At 41.8% G+C, this 17230-nt stretch overlaps 1 protein-coding gene across 2 annotated transcripts in view; it reads right to left on the reverse strand.

The window, feature by feature from the left end:
• Positions 1–430: 430 nt before the first annotated feature.
• LOC307213143 (uncharacterized protein) overlaps positions 431–17230 on the reverse strand; it is a 100155-nt gene continuing 83355 nt past the window's right edge. For both annotated transcript variants that reach the window (XM_079970867.1, XM_079970866.1), the window contains exons 8-15: positions 16776–16885; positions 15757–15805; positions 14009–14129; positions 12795–12889; positions 12145–12210; positions 11640–11739; positions 9108–9260; positions 431–7706 (exon numbers count right to left, since the gene is read on the reverse strand). In XM_079970867.1, coding sequence (XP_079826993.1) covers positions 6019–7706; positions 9108–9260; positions 11640–11739; positions 12145–12210; positions 12795–12889; positions 14009–14129; positions 15757–15805; positions 16776–16885 — 2382 coding nt within the window. In that variant the 3' untranslated portion in view covers positions 431–6018. The remainder of the gene's footprint in view (positions 7707–9107; positions 9261–11639; positions 11740–12144; positions 12211–12794; positions 12890–14008; positions 14130–15756; positions 15806–16775; positions 16886–17230) is intronic.

The raw sequence follows: 17230 nt of genomic DNA on the forward strand, positions 1-17230 counted from the left end.
GCAACTCCAATGTTTTGGCACCATCCCAGCAAAAGATTACCTGAAATCATTGCTCCCCAGCTACTACAGAGTGTCTCAAGCAAAATACAACCTTAGCCAAGGGAATAGTGCCTTCAAGCAGTGATCTAGCAGTGTTCCATGTTGGATACAAATATTACCTTTCAGGCTTGGCATACCTGGTGCTACAATAGTTAGGCCAAATTTATTCTAAGTAAGATTCATAGGATGAGCAATGGTGAATAACTTCTAGTTCCCCTCCTCTCCACATCTAACTTCTTCCAGCAGCCATAGGAAGAGGCCCAGTGCCCATGGGAACTCTTGGTGCTCTCTAGGTGAGTGGCTTAGCCCAGCCCAGCCCAGCCCAGCCCAAGAGCTCAGCACAAGAAGGGATGTGAGAAATAAATGCACACGTGTCAAATTACAGAATCAATTTGCAGCCATTTGTGCTAAAATTTAACTGTTATTACAACCATGTAAAACACAGCATTTGAACACTGTACAGTCCTTCTGGATCAGAATAAAAAAAGTGAATGGTTTTTGTTTTGCCCTCCCACCCGCCCAGCCCAAGCATATACATAAAAAGGCATGAAAGCAATAATACAATACACGGAGTTACAGAGGAAGCTCTCAAGAAGTGTAAACAAGAATAGCAATTAAAATGTAATAATAAAAAAAGACAATGGCAGCAGAGCGATCAAAGTGCACCAAAGGACCAATCTACTGAACTGCAGAGGTTACAAGTTTCAACAATGGAAGAGTTTCCAGAACCTCCATGCTGAATTTCTGCCACATGGCTGTACTGTTTCTGCTCAAAAGTGTTGGATCTGATCCAACCCCTAGCTGAACATTAAAACTAAATACATCTCGGCTACATGCACACCATTTTGGGATGGGGGGGGGAGGGAGTATTTTCCTGAGTTCCTAAAGAAATACTGGCTCCATTCCCCTTACTTAGGAAGGCTTTAGGAGCCATTCATTGTTTGCTATAGAGCAGGTGAAGTTGCTGTTTGCCTACTTGCACAAGTAAGCGTCTTTGCACTGAATATTCCACAGCCCCCACCAAGCACACACATTATTTTCAAGGGAAATATTGTACTTGTCCTGTCTTGACTTACAGTGGGCATGCTCCTATAGCAAAAGCTGGCAAACCTGAATAGGAAATAATGGCATCAAAAGAAAAATACCACTAGCAAACCTCTCTAGAGCTCTTTGCAACTAGACGTGGTAAATGCATTGTTGTCCAAAAGTAGGAAGCATTAAGTGTACAAAACATCATGTAAAATAGTGCCTAAACTAGATACCGTTGAAATCCAAGTAGCTTTCTGCATATGGCAGTCTAGTTTGTACAAGGGCATCCCTAATGTTGCTAGAATACTGGACAAAAAGTTGCTCCTTTTCTAACTCCTCACTAGTCCTCTCCAGCTGAGAGAACCTGAAAAACAGATGGTGTGATGAAAAACTACTATCTTGGTTAAATACCCTCTCTTACCTTTCCACATAAGATGCACTGTACTAGTCCCTCTTGCATCCTGTTTGGAGTCTGTTTTAAACTCTTGCATTACCTAATCCTCTCTTTTCGCTGCAGGCATCCCAGCTGAATTCTTTAGCATTCTGGTCCACTTCCATAATGTCTCAAAGGTCTTTCATCAGGAAATTTAATTGTGCTGTTAGAGCAGAATCAAATTGGTTTCCTATCTGCACGTGACACTGAACTAAAATTTAGGGTGGATAATTTCAGGCATGTGCACCAAGGTAAGCTCTCTTATGCCCCTTGTCACTCTCACATTTGCTTTGGTCCCAGTGCCATTTCCAAGAGAGAGGTTGGTCGGATTTGAGGGAATTTCGGGGGGGGGGGGGGGGTAAATCAGCAAGGGAAACCAAGTACCGTGCCCTCCTTTCTACTGTTCCAGTTGAAACATCAGCTTCCAAACTAGAATTGGAACAGGCCACTGGCAGAGAAGAATGTTTGCATGAGCTTGACAACAAGGTCCCTCAACAAAGAGATTTAGACAATAACTGCAGATAGAGAATGCTTCCACCTGGGTTTTAACATGAGAATGCTGCACACAGGGAATGTTGCACATATGAACATCAGAGATCCTATTGGGTGGGCATTGTTTACCAGTTTTTACCTGGGTGGCTGTACTGCCTAGGGAAATCGTACATTTTAAATACATCTAACATTAATTACTATTTCATCCAGGTTTTACTAATACCTGCACAACTGTTATTATCTGAATGCCTTTTCAAAGCACAATATGCACTGTGACCAACTCCTATATGTAAAGTTACATTTTACATTTCTAATGTAAATAAGACAGTTACACCTCTAAAGCATAAACAAGATGGGTGGATAGCCTGCCTTATCCTCTAGGTATCTACCTAACTTTGGGTAGGACCAGAGAGTTGATTTATACATTTTTCTAGTAACCTTACACATGGTTAATGTCTGCTGCAACTCCTCACAGAGATCCCCCCCTTGCAGTGATCTGTGGGTTGCCCAAGTTATTGGCTTGAGAAGTGTCATGCCTTAAGAAGGTGATACAAAGTCTGCTCCTCTTTGAGGATTTGCCCCTTTAAAGAAGCACGCTGATTAAATAAAACTGTAGACATTTCTTGGATTTTGCTGTGTTTCAAGGAGAGTAGCCCAGCAAAGAATCCTGCATCTTTTGATCAATTGCATGGAGAAAAATGACTTGTCCTCCTTGGTTCACAGCAAATCAGGCCATGATACTGTCATTTTTAGAACTCCTTTACCCTTAACTCACATTTGTACTCCCTCCCATTGTACGGAAAAGTTGAAAGTGTTAGAGCTTTCCTGCAAGGTCAGTTTAGTGAGTCGTACATGCATTGCAATTCTTTTTTTCTTCTGAAGATGCAAACAATCTGATCAGCATATGCAATCAATATAAAGGCAAAAAATAACCCAATATTCTTAAGGAAGCCCTTAAGAGAAGCAGCTCATTGCCACGGGCTTATGACCAGAGGGGGCCGGGGGGGGGGCAGAGGGACCATGAATGCCCCAGTATGAATCAAGAGAAAAGGAAAGGCTCCAAAAGAAACAGCTGGAAAGCCAATGGGCTGGAGGAAAGTGACTAGTTCGTAGAGTGTATTTGGTCCAGAGCCTGCTCTGCTACAGTTCATTTTGTTTCAAAGTGTCCCTTGGTTCCTGTGCAGTTCTTTGGGAGTCTGCAGTAGACAGGGGCACAAAAAAGCAAGGACAACGAAACAACAACAGCCAGCTTGGTTCTGCTGTTTGAAAAAGGACATGCACACAGATAGGCACCGAGGCTCATCATCGTACCAGTCTATTACTGAACCATATAGTGCTCCAGAAATTAAACAGCTGATTTTGAGACCACATGTTATACCACTGCTCAGACACCTGCGGCCCAGGAAACAGATGAACATTTTGAAGCCAGGAGTTGTACAAGGAAGAGTGTGGCATGCATTAATAATAATTTTTGAAAAATAATCTTAAACTTTAATTGGGCCACAGTCCTGCTCTCTGGCTGTCTGGTAGCCAAAGATCTAATTGAGGCAACATCTGCTGTTTCCACTAGGGCGCAGTGCTCTAAAGCTCAGCAGGGGCCTGGAATGTCGCCTTTCCTTAAGGTAATTATTGGCTGTCCTACTGCAATTAGCTAGAGCATATATTGTCCATTAGCAATTCTTTTTGTGGAAAATGTGCGTCACAAGTTCAAGGCATGTAGGTGCTAACTGGGATGTGCATTTGACAGCTGTGAAATATTTCTGGATAAGCACCTTTAAAACGAATGTATTGCATGATGACCTTAATTCTGATCGTACCTTATTAGACTGAAAATGGAGGTACAAATAAAAAAATATACAGAAATTGGAAGATCAGACTGGTAGAATGAACACATATTTGACTAAACAGGATCCCATCTTTTTCCTATTAACCTTTGCTCCAACTACAGCAAACAGGAGTCTTGTGCACGTTGAGGGAAATCTAACCTAGATATTAATAGTTTTTCAACACTTTTCTTTCTGTTCTAGAAGCCAGTGAGCAAAATGAAGACTTATCAGTCATTACCCTTGAAATACTATCTTAGAATGACTGATATACACAAACATTTTTCAACAATTGTGCAGCAGTTAGGGAAGTAAAATGTAAAATTCCACACAAGCACAATCTTTGTCTTCCCCCCATCGCCATTCTTCTTTTCCTTCAAGAACACTGCAAGAACTAACTAATCATTAGGCCTCACACCACCCCATGAGGTAAGAATTAAGGATTATTATTCCCTCTTCCCCATCTCACCAAAGGAAGAGGCAGACAAGAAGTTATACAAGCCCCTAAAATCATAAACAAAGCTACTGTGACATTAGAAGAATTCCTGGCTCCCAGGGCTAAACAAGTAACCTCTCCTTGTGGTTAGCAAAGGGAAGTTAGGATTGCCAGCTGCAGACTGCTTGCTTGGCTCCCTCACTTCTAGATAAAAATATTAAAAAGCAATAGACCATTCAGACAAGCAACTGTGCACTATCCAGTCCTTCACTTCAAACCAGACATCTGTTTAAGGAGGCATTTCTTGGCCCCAGGAGTGAAAACTAGATAACCCATTGAAAAGGCTGGGAGCAAATACTGATGGACAACAGCTCTGGAAAGAAGGTCAAGCATGAAGTATAAGCTTGTATTTGAAGAACCAGGCCTTAGGAAAGCTCCCTTCTAAAGCTATAGTTTTTAGGACTATACGCGTTCTTAAAGCACACCTTACGTTCCTAGAAAAGGCTATCTTCTAAAGCTATGTTTTTTGTCTTGGCCACTTTGCATTTTGTTGACAGACAAATGGGCAAAGAATGGCATCAAGGATCTAGGAAAGTAAAGGCTGCAATCCTATGCACACTTACTTATGAACTCAGTGGGCTTATGTCTGTGTAAACATTCACAAGAATTGTGATGACTTTCCTATCATCTCCAACATGCTTTCCACAAGGCTAGGCTGGAAATGGTATCCTTAGTGTCAATTCCACGGGACTCTTGTGGTTTGCCAACAGCCTAAGAATAACAGAGCAGTTCTAGTTTTTGCACAAGTGCACAGCTCCTCTTTACAGAAGCTTTTTTGAGTCACTTGCATGGTTGTGAGCCAGCTCACTTCCAGAATCTGCACAGGAAAAATACAGAGGGAGAGATGGGTAGACAGACCCTCCTACAGTTCTTCTGTCTGCCACAGTCACCCCTCCTGGTGATGCAAGTGATCCAAGGACATGAACCCATCCCTGGTGAGCTGCATGAAATCCAGCCCACCACCTTGGCTTCTTTCAGAAACTACTCTTGCTCTCTATGTGCAGCACATTACACAGTTCAACTGAACAGAAAAGCATTCCTCTGCATGAAATATTCTTACTAATCTTTGAGAATCCGCATCAGTGCAAACAAGTGAGGGAGCTAAAGAACAGACATGCTGAGTCGCCTGGTTTCACTGTAAGAGAACACACACATGAACAATGTGTGCTGGATATTGCATAGATGCTGTAAAAGCTAACTTTCCTGACATGAATCATCCACTGCTTAATTTACAGGACTACACTGGCTGCTAGACTGAAACAGAAGAGCCACATCACTATTGCTACTGAAAAGATGTGCTACTGGCCCAAACCTACAGCTGAGTGGTCCGTCTGCTTCCTTAAATGACTCCTTCCACATCCCTGGTGTTCTAATGCTCACCTTAAATTTTCAGCTGTAAGGGTTTGGAAAGAAATAGTTCAAATGGTTTTGTCAGGTTAAATCTGTTAGACATCTACTCGGGTGTGAAAGAGGAGATGAAAAGCCGGATTCAAAAGCACTTTGGGAGCTGTCTTAAGAGGAGAACCCAAATTTGTAAAGAATCCATCTACAGGCATTGTCTACTGGCCTGTATTCTAAGCTCCATCCTGAATTATTGGCATACAGTATGACTGGCAATGCAGTTGCCTCCTTAAGCTGTGTTTTCTTATTCCAAACTTCTCAGGAATAAGCGCTGTGAAACCTTAATCTCCTCATTCTCAGCTCTACTAGAATGTGACTGACTTAGACATTTGCACCATGGGAGGGCAGCCAGGGTAGAAATTGTTATCTGAATGAGTTTTGAAAACCTTGGGTGGGATTTTTGGCTTTGGCCTTTGAAGGGGAGGTGAACCACTCAAAGTGTTCCGTGACTTCTGCTCACAGTCCCTGGCATCCCCACCCAGAGTTTCCATAGCTACAGGAGGAAGTGTCCCAGCATCACCTGCATCATGGCAGCTGGCTTCTGGCAAGGGCAGAGCCACTTGCTTTTTGCTTGAGAAGTCTTGCTCAATAGCATGAGCCAAGTGAAGCGGGGTGGTAGTCTTTACTATTCTGAAGGGGCTGTGCTGCTCCTGCAACACCGGGGATGAAGTGGGCCGGGCTTGGAAGCCTTCTGACAGCAACGGCATCTCAGAGTCCAGCTCAGATAAGATTGGCACACTGCCCCCACCAGGGTGGTTCTTGTGAGGATGCAGCACCGCAAATGAAATGGGCTGGCCATATTCGTTGGGCTGTTGCATCAAATCTACCGTTTCCCAATTTTGCCTCTGCAGATTTTCTAGCTCCCCAACTGATGCAGACTTGGGCACTGTACACTTTAGCACAGGAGCACAGAGCTCAGTCTGTGGTATTAAAACTGCCAGTTTCTTAGAACCGGGCACCTGTACAGGAGATTTCTCTTCTCCATTGTCACCTTCAGACAGGTTATCATACTGAGATGCATTAGAAGGTCGTCGTTGTCCATCCTGAAATGGGAGAAGAAGAGCAGCAAGTGCTTTGGTCGGACATGGAGCAGCTGTGCTTTCTGACAAGTCACATGTTGTGGACTGGCTATGTTCTGCCATAGAAGACAATTCTGGACTTGGAGGCTGGTACAGGTGATCTGGAAGCAGCACAACATCTTCAGATAATAAATCCTCAGAGGAGCAGGTGATGCTCCCATCTTGAAGAGCTGCATCATTGCACACAGATGATGCCAACTCTGAGGTTCTTTTCTCTTCAAGAGATGGAAGCAATGGCACTTGGCAGAATATCTCTGACTCTGATACTGTCTCTGTACTATTGGGGGTGATAGACAGGTCTGCTTCTAAGGTCTGGCTCTGCAAGTGAGACTCCTCCCAGAGAGAGTTGTCCATTGGCAATCCATCTGTCTCACCTTGAAGCCGCTGGGGAGCAGCATGGTCTATATCATCTATAAAAAGACAGGGGTTATTTTCCTGTAAACTATACCTCTCTACGCCACTGCTCTCCAATGATTCAGCCACCTTACAGACCATCACCACATCCTGACTTTCTCCAATGACCTCAATATCATCCAGCATTATAGGACCATCCTCCAATGGGATTTCATTGGCATTTTCTTCTACTTGTTTCTCTTCCATTTCAAACTTTTGGCTTGGCTGATGATGATTCTGGAATGGATTTTGGTGCACATCAGCTGGTTCAGCTTGGATGGGTGGTCCATTGGGTTGTGGAACAGAGACTATCTCATGCATTGCCTTATTTGAATTAACTATTGTTTCGTTCAAGTAAGTAGGACTTTTATCTGGAGAAGGTTGCATTACAACATCTCTGTCATGGTTGAGATCCCCGGCTGCCTTTTTCTGGCCGTTAGCTGCAACATTAGGCTTCACTGACACCGGATTGAGAGAGAGCTCCAGCCCCAGAGGTTTCTTGGGGAATTCTTCAGATTTTGCTGTAATGAAAAGCCACACATTAGTTTCTTATTTTGAATCCAAGTGCAACAATGAAGGGCAGCTGAAAGGAACCCAAACTTTCTGTAGCCCAATTTAATGAGTGGTCAGGAAAGGAACAACAGCCTGTCAGTCTAGTGCATCTAATTCATATATATTCTTTCCCCCCCCCTCAAAAAAAAATTCATGGTGATATTTGCAGCTCTCACCTCATCTTATTTAAATGGGGTTCTTTTTTTAATCCTGCATTAACATTCATGCACATATGCAAACAGCTCAAGTAGGGCTCAGAAGGTATTTTGAGTGACATACGTGAGAATGCCTTATAGACACACAATGCCATGAGGAACAACTCAAGAGATCTGGAGATATTTAGTTTAGGGGGGAAAATATGACTAAAGGGAGGGACATGATTGAGGTTTATAAAATGATGCATGAGGTGGAGGAAATGGAGAGATAAAATTATCTCCCTCTCATAATACTAGAGCTAAGGGTCATCTAATCAGTAGACTCTGTTGCAGGTGAGGGCCATTGCCTCCATACTCTGCTTCAGAGCTTCCTAGTGGCAGCTAGTTGGCTGCTGGATACTGGGCTATTAGATGGACCTTAGGAAGAGCCCTGCTGGATCATGCTCATGTTCATACTGTACATATAACCTGACAGAGCTTCCCCCCAAAGGCTAGGAATTGCTGACACCAAGCACTCTATTTAGAACTCCTGGGCTTCTTCTAGAACCACAGTTCCTAGTGTGTTTCATAAGAACTCATATATACTCCCCTAATTGCATGCCACCACAGCACCACACCATTCTGATGTAGTGCATGGTTTGTAGTGTCCCACTATCAACAGATAAGGTCAAATACCACCCCTTCCCCGCATGGAGCAAATACTAAATCATGGGTGTGTTGGACCAATGACCATTACCATTTGAGACAGGCCCATGAAGGCCCATGAACTCCTGAGCCAGACCTGAGGCAACATCATCTTGGATGTTGAAGTCACACAAAACCACAGTTCTGGGTTCCTCCAACATCACACCCAAGACAAACTCGGCTGGCTTGGTCAGGGTGGGCAGCACACCAACAGAATCCCTAGTTGTGTTTCTTTGCCCCAACATCAGATGCAGGCCCCCCCAGTCCCACTTCGAGAGGAGAGGGGCTTCCCAATGGTGGCAAGTGAACTCTAATGGAGTAGAGCAGCACTTCCCCAGACCCTGCCTCTCCAGTCTTGGCTTTTGAAAGGGCTTTGTGTTTGTGCTAATCGTTCCTCATCTAGCTTCTAACTGGAATTGGAGGCTAGTCCAATTGAATTCTGCTCAGACAGAGAGATGGGGAGGTGAAGGGAGTGTGCTTGGGTTCACAGCAGATGATAAAAATATTAACACATATTCTACTTCTGCTTACCTGGGGGTGGCAGGTCAAATTTCATTTTGCGCAGTTCAGCCATTGATGCTTGCAATTGCTCAATTACAATATCATCTTCAAAATGCAAGGAGCCAGCAATTTTTTCTTGCAGGAATTCCCTTAGATCCTCTAGGGTCATTTTCAACAAGCGCTCTGGCAGGCAGCAGAAAATGCAGCACAATAAAGGTACCATGAGAGTTCAGACATATAGTTTCCACTGAATAGTGCTGATCTCAACAAAATAATAACTATCAATGCAGACAATAAAAAGGTAAAATTTGCAGTAAGTGTGAGTCATTTGATACGTTCTGCTTTGTATGCCTTTACATGCCTTCTATACTTACAGTTTTCTCTGTCTCTAATTAATGCCCTTAGATCTAGCCTGGCGGAAATTTATAGTGTTGCATAACTTCATCATTGTGGTATTTAGATTAATCAGAACCTCTTGCCTGAATAAAGCAATGTCTGGCACACTGCTGTCTGCAGCCATATGCAGAACGGTTCAGACTCAGATTCAGAATAACACCTCTAGGAGGAGTAAAGCTGCACTCTATTACCTGGTACTGTTTGCATCAGATCAGCTTCTGACAATGTTGTTTGGTCATGAAAATGCACAATCCTCAGGAATTAAATTCTACGCGTTCAGAATAACTTCACAGAAAAGCATCTGTATTTACATATCTAATTTGTGTGCAGAAATCTGTTCCTTTTCATTCTGCCTTTGGGGCCAATGTAAATGAATTTTTTGGCATATACATTGCTATAATACGTACACAGAAATACTACATATAAACACTGACTAAATTATAACAGTGCAATGCATTTATTCTGTCCATCTTGCTCACACTGCCCACATATTCTTGTCCTGGGGATTTCACTTCTGAACAAATAGCTTTCTTTGCATGACCAACAGGCTGGGTTGTGGCCTACCAAGTGAATGCTACTTACAAAAACTTCTAACAATGCATTACAGTAAGTGCAATGGTCTTTAGAGTGCCATCAGACTCTTCTGTGTGTGTGTGTGTGTGTGTGTGTGTGTGTGTGTGTGTTTTATAACAGACTAAAACGACTACCTCCTCTGGAATTTGTCAGAAAAGCATTTCAATATTGCCCTTCCCTTTTTTTTCTTCCACACGCACATGCTCTAACAAAGAAAAGAAAAATATGTCCTAGAAGAAAAGAAACCACGTAAAACCAAATTGCATTGTGTCTCCTTTAAAATTCAGGACATTTAGTTTTCTGCACACAATTTACTTTTAACCCTTGAACATGTTCAAGATGCTAGACTTAAGGCAGTTTTTCCCCCTTGCACAAAGTAGCAGCTAGCTAAAGCCATCTGGTAACCTTTATTGACTGTCTAGACACATGTGAGCTCCACCCAAACTGTGGTTCACTCAGACAGTTTTCACACAGATATATGGGTATTCCAGCTTATTCCTTAGTGCAGCAGACACAGAATGCATTTGCAAGGCAATCTATGAGGACTCCTCGTAGGGTTGGCAGTGCTCATCTGTTATATACAAGACAACCTACATGCAAAAGCAAAGTTTTGTTGAACAAATCAGATAGATAAGTTAAAAATAAAATAAAATGATTAAGTAATCTGAAACCTCTCTGTTCACAGCAGTGCAATGGTGGGGCTCAGCAGGCTGTGGGTCCACATATGTAAATGCCTCTGTGATCAGCCACTTGTTTTCAATGGCTCACTGCATCAGATGAGTTCCTCCCCAAAACAACAAATGATTAAATATCCGCAGTGGCATAGGAATGGATGGAAGAAGAGAACACTAAGACTGCACATTGGACTGCTGCACATCTAGCTAGCTGTATAGTTTATATATTTCCATTTGGTGGCTTACAGAGAACGTCACTACATGGGAGTAATATAAGTGACTTCCAGGTACACTTGGCACTCGGTCAATGCCCTAATAGTTGGGTTAATATGCAGCAGAGCAGCCAAACAAGCCAGTACTACCTCTTATAAAGTAAGTTCTGTAACAGTATGTAAGATTTTCTGGAACATATGTAGGAAAAGAATTGTGGTTTCGGCTTGTTTTGAGTTCATCTGTCCTACAATGCATTCAGCTCCATGTTAGTAAATATTTGGTTAACAGATCCAGCTTGAGTCACTGGATGGTGAAATGAAGAGCTTTTCTGCAGGCTCAGAAAAAGCTGAATTAGGTCATTAGTTTTCCTACTTGCTTTCACTGTGGCTTCAAGGAAGGCCTAGAAGATGCATCACGAAATGGCACTTCAAGAGTTGGTGTGGAAGTGCACGCTAACAGAGCCCGTGATGCAGATGAGCAACTTATCACGATACACATTTAGTAAAGAGGCTAACCATTTAAACATGAACAAATGCAATATGAAGTCCAAGAATTGCCATTTTTATATTTGAGCCAATGAAAGGAACACAAAATATTTTTGGAAACTGCAGGATTCTTGTCCATAAAAATTGGCTCTCTTTTTATAAAGTTACATTCCCAGGTTCTTAGCATCATTCAGACTGAACAGTCGAGAGAAACAACTTACTTTTATGCAACTTGAGGATAGTGTAGGCCATGGCTGTCAGAACCCTCTCTCCTTCTAGAATGTAGATATCCCATAGCCGCAGAGTTAAAGTAAATGGGGTCTGTTTATAATATTAGAAAATTTAGATGTTATACATTTGCACATAAACCACAATGCACAGCCACAGTAGCAAAATGTCCTTTATCAAATCAATACATATCTTCAAGCCAGAGTCAAGTCTATTTGTACTTTGGTATTAATTATCTTTCCAGCAAGTAAATTCAGACAGATGTGATTCCCATTTGGGCACTTTAACGTTAAAGAGCAAATTAGTCCAACTGACAAACCTATGCATAACAGGACTTTTCACTTATCAGTCCCATCTTAATTTAGATCACTATCCTAATTAATGAAAATACAAGCAGAATACAATATTAATTTTGATCAGGCACAAATTATATGGTGCAAGGAAAAAGGACACTGAAGTCATAAGCACGTTGAACACCTCATTCCTCAAGACCCATACCCGGTCAATGAAGCACTGAAGGAACCACTTTGTTGTATAAATCCCTGTAGACATCTGCTCCTTGTCCTAAGGGAGAGTACAAATGAGGAAAATGTTCACTGAGCAGACAAGTTAGAGGGTTGCAAACAATATTTCTTTTAACTCTGAAAACTGGCATTCTTGAAATATTCTTGTATTTCCCCTCAAATGTTAAATGGCACGATAACCATGTACTGTAGTTATGTTTGAATTTGATAGCCATGTCCTGTCAGTGGCTGAATTACTCTCTCATTTTACCTTGAAAGTGCTGCCTGCTTCTAGCTTTCCTATAAAATTATCCAGATTTTTAAAAGTTCCTCATTCTGTTCAGCCATAATTGCAGAATAAATTGTTGAGATAAATAACACATTCTCCATTAACAGGAGCAATAAAGGTTTAAAAAGGAAGTGGTGCATGATGAAAAATGTGCTTGTGAATATGTGAACAGAAGATGATACTTCAATAGCTCTATATTTAGATGGTTGTTACCCTGGGCTCCATTAGGAGAAAGAGTAGGGTATACAAATAACCACACACACACACACACACACACACAGAGAGAGAGAGAGAGAGAGAGAGAGAGAGAGAGAGAGAGAGAGAGAAAATTTTCACTTAACCACAGAAATTTTTACCATGTGCTTCTTCAGCTTTGGAAAGAGTTTGCTTAAGATTGCCTCATGATGGGCTTGGAATCTCTGTAGCTTTGGGAATCCAGGAATGAAAAATCCTTGGAAGGAAAAAAGAAGGAAAAGCACAGAGTCAGAAGGAATTAGAAAGAAAAAGAGCAGCACAACATCTGATCTGGGTGCAATAATGAGGACCTTTGTTTCCTAAAATGCCCAAATACCAGCAGTTCCAAGCAAGGTGAGTGTCACATGTGCATATAAAACTCTAGTGTTTTGACCATAAAACAGAGTTTTACAGTTTCATGTTTGGACAAGATCTGGAACTCTGCCTATGGATGCTGTGGCAGACCAGAACATCCAAAAGGTTAAGTAATTTTTATTCTCCAAAAATACCTTGTACTTAGCCAAGACGGCTCCTAAGACTGTGATTTGAGTTTCTTTGGGCCAGGCCTTGTTCATCCCTGATAGGGTTACTGCAAGTTACAACAGTAGAATGCAACATGACATCACAAACTTCTAATATCACTAAAATGCAGCTGATTCCTTTAAACCCAAGTTGTTGTTTTTTAAGGAGAGCTGGAGGACTCTTTTGGTCCTCTTTACAAGCCAAGACATACGCAGAGGGATCAAGGCGCTGGTCAAACTTTAATCTCCTGTTACTTACAGGATTATACAAACTACCCTCCCTTTTTCAATAAAATACAGTCTGCACAGAGATTATTCTTCTCTGCTCCTTCCCAAAGCTTCAGAGTGTTAAAGGAGCTTAAATGTGGCCAGGTTTCAAACAGACCAACATTTTCTGGATGTGTTGGAACAGTTGCAGTTAAGAATTGTATTTTGCTACATATTTAAAGCAGAGTACAAGGGCCTACCCTCGTTCCATTAAGAGACTTCTCTGTACACCAGTAGTAAATGCATATATTGCTAATGAGAGAGGTATGAGGAAAAAAGATAGTGATGACAGCCTAAGTCCCAAGTCCAGCAAATCAGAAGCTATTGTAAAGTGCCCTGGGAATATGGTTGAAGGATGGTGCAACGTTGGCTCCCTCGGCCAGTAAAGCGAGATGAGTGCCGCAACTCCAGAGTCGTTCGCGACTAGACTTAACTGTCAGGGTTCCTTTATCTTTACCTTTTTACAATATTTATGATAAAGGAAATAAACAAACAAAATATTGCAAAGGTGGCAGAGAAGAGTAAGAGTGTTTTCAGCTGAACTTTACCATGCATTGCGTGCCTCTGATTGGTAAGTAGCTGTGCCAGTGCCCAAAAGGCATCCTCTTCGTTTAAGTACATCAGCAGGATAGCTGCAATCTGACTCATTCCTTGGCAGTAGCTCACTTCCTGAAAGATCCAAAGGTGCAGACACACATTACACAAGATCGGCTTTACAGGACAGTAGACATTACACACACAAAAAAAGACAACTTTCCCATAAGTACATTGAATGGGACACAAGTTTTATCCAAACTATTCAGGCAAGGGGGTGACTGGTGATCCTTGGACATGGGAGTCTGCAGGAATTTTTCTGGAGCAGCAGGCCCTTCTGGCAGATCTGGTGACTGGACAGCAGAGGACTGAGTAGACCTGGTCTCTGAGAAACTTGCATGTTAGATTCACCCCTCCCATTGTTTCTCAGTGGGTAGACCTGCCATCTGCCTATGTGTAGACCAGGCACCCAAAAACATCCCCATTCACCACTGAAATTCTCCATTCTTTCTCTGGCTCACTTCACTCACTCCAGCCCTTAATCAATTGCACTGGTGTTCAAGTCAGCTTCACAGCACCCCTCTGCCCCCTCCAATAAAATCCCCAATATGCCACAATGAACTAAGCTTCAAGGCTGCCATACACTATACCTCTACCCAGCAAAATGCATGTAACACTTGGCTGGTGTAATTCACTCTTTCCCTATTACAGTCCTGCTCCCTGCAATATAGGCATAATAATAATGGACTTTTATCTGCCTTGGCATTTGCAGAGTAATAAAAGTAATTCCCTACTTTTGCTATAAGTGAATTCAGATAATATCACAACCGTTATAGGCAGCACTGCATGAAACAGAAACACTGCACACATGCCACTTTAAATTCTTGCTGGATAGCCAATTCAAAGAATAGGATAAGCATCTTCTGTTAAAGGGGGTGGGGATGAGTCTCCCCATGCTCATGGAAACAGTAAATTCTGTAGCTAATTTAAGCATATTCTCTCTTCTCTGCCCTGTGGCTGGAAGTGACTTAACTGACTGTAACAAATTGGAGTCTTCAGCTGTGAAGCTGCCACTGAATGCAGCAAAAGAAGTCACAAAGAGAATTGACCAATATCTTCCATTCAGATAGTAGGTCAGAGTCACAGAAAAGCTACTCAGAAAATAGGATGATAGCAAGGCCCAAATATGCGGCTGTGTCTTTCTTTGTATAAAAACAGAGCTATCACAGCATGGTTGAAATCTGCAGAATTTCCAGTTTCATGAACAACCCCCACTCCACCCCCATTAATTCTTTTGTTTTTTGCTTCCAGCATCATGAATGTTGCTAGCAGCACCTGGAGCTAAAGATATGAATGCAATTTGATAAATATACCATCCAAGAAAATGATATACATTGAATCAAGTACTTGTTCTGTATTTAATGACCCTGGGCTCTTCAAGATAACCTCATTTTGCATTCCTCCCCATTTGCTTCTGCCAAATTTGTGTGGAGGTTATACATTGTCGCTGTTTATTGAGCATTCGTCCTGATTTGTTTGTGTGGAGGTTATGTGGCATCATCTGACCCTACTGTTATCCCACAATTTTCAGTGCACTTCCCCATCATTTTCCTATGCCACTCAATACTTTCTGTACATTCATTTCTTGTACAAGAGCAGTATGTTTTGCCAGCACAGAAACTAAATTCTTATTCTAAGCTAAACAAAACATTATTACCAAATAACACTTTTCAGTTTCCTGCTGAATCTCTTAACAGCTTACCGTGTTGTAAACTGAGTAGGCTGACAGGACATGAAACAAGGCTTGTTGCCTATTAAAAAAAAAGAAAAAAAAGGATGAGTAAAAACAACAAAGAGTGGGATCTGCCCTTTTTTGGTATTTTATTTTTATTTTTTTACCAGTTAAGGTGCTCATTATTTGTATTGCTTCAGAAGAAGGATATTGTAACCGTATGAGAAACTAAGCAGTAGAACTGGCACATTGCACAGTGGTAACATGTGCAGTGTGTCTCCCCATATGGAGAATGCTCTCCCAAAGGAAGCATGCCTGGCAACTTCACCAGGCAAAAACATTCCTCTTCTCCCAGGACTTTGGCTAATTAAACAATATATGGCCCTTTAAACTGGGCGGGGGGTATTGTTTTTGTTTGTTACTATGGTGTGTATTCTTGTGCTTCTATACTGTGAAGTGCCCTGTGATCTTCAGATGAAGGGCAGTAGAGAAATGTAATTAATAAATAAATGGGTTGTGGAATCCAATGAATACACAAACAGGCTGCCATATTCTCAAGGGTGCGCTAGCAAGAGGGAGACTCTGTCCTCCTGTCAAACATTATCTCTAAACAACATCAAGATGATTCTGTAGTCTGCCAGTTCTTGCCTTCCACCTTATCCACTGAAGGCTGGAACTTAACATCCTAAGCATGTTTAGGAAGATGGAGGAATGGAGAATAGATTTGGAATGAGAAAAGGTGTGCTCCCCTCCCTCTGAATGGGGTGATGTCTGGTTCTTTAGTAGTCTTTCATGGGGCAATATTTATTTGCTACCATTTCTTTCCTTTGCTTAAATGTTCTTGGAATCAAAATGTACTCTCTTGTTTCTTAATTACTCTTACATAATCATCTCCCTGGAGACTTACATGATCTCTGTTCATTATGTTTACACTCTTCCTTGACATTTTCCAAGAACTAGAAGGTTTCATTAAGCACATAAAGCAGCTGGACAAAGGATCACAGATAATATATATTTAAAATAGGAGGGAAGATCCATGAGAAACTCACTTTACTCCATAGCGATCCCGGAACATGATGTGGTTTCGAAAGGTGCGATTGACATCAAGGTCTATCTGCTTGATTTCTGATGAGAAACTCTTGGCTTGTTCTTTCATTTTCTGCATGAAGGAAGATGGGTTAAAGCATTAAGAAAATATTTTGAACTATCTAGAGGTATCTGAATCTCTGCTTTTGGGTGGCTTAACAACATAGACAACAGAAAACACTAACTGAAGTTGATGCAAATAATTTGGAATAACAAAGCCGTCAGATTAGAGGTGTTACTAGTAAGGAAAATCTACTTATGTATGTGATCTAACTAACTGTTAGAGCGGGTATGGCTAACTTTTTTAGCCAGAGGACCATATTCACCCTTGAGTAACCCTCTGGGGGCTCCATACCAGTTGTAGGTGTAGCCAGCCCACACTCTCACATACATGAGAGTGAACCCATAAATAGCACAC

Source organism: Podarcis cretensis, assembly GCF_951804945.1.
Source record: "Podarcis cretensis genome assembly, chromosome: 1".
Taxonomy (NCBI): domain Eukaryota; kingdom Metazoa; phylum Chordata; class Lepidosauria; order Squamata; family Lacertidae; genus Podarcis; species Podarcis cretensis.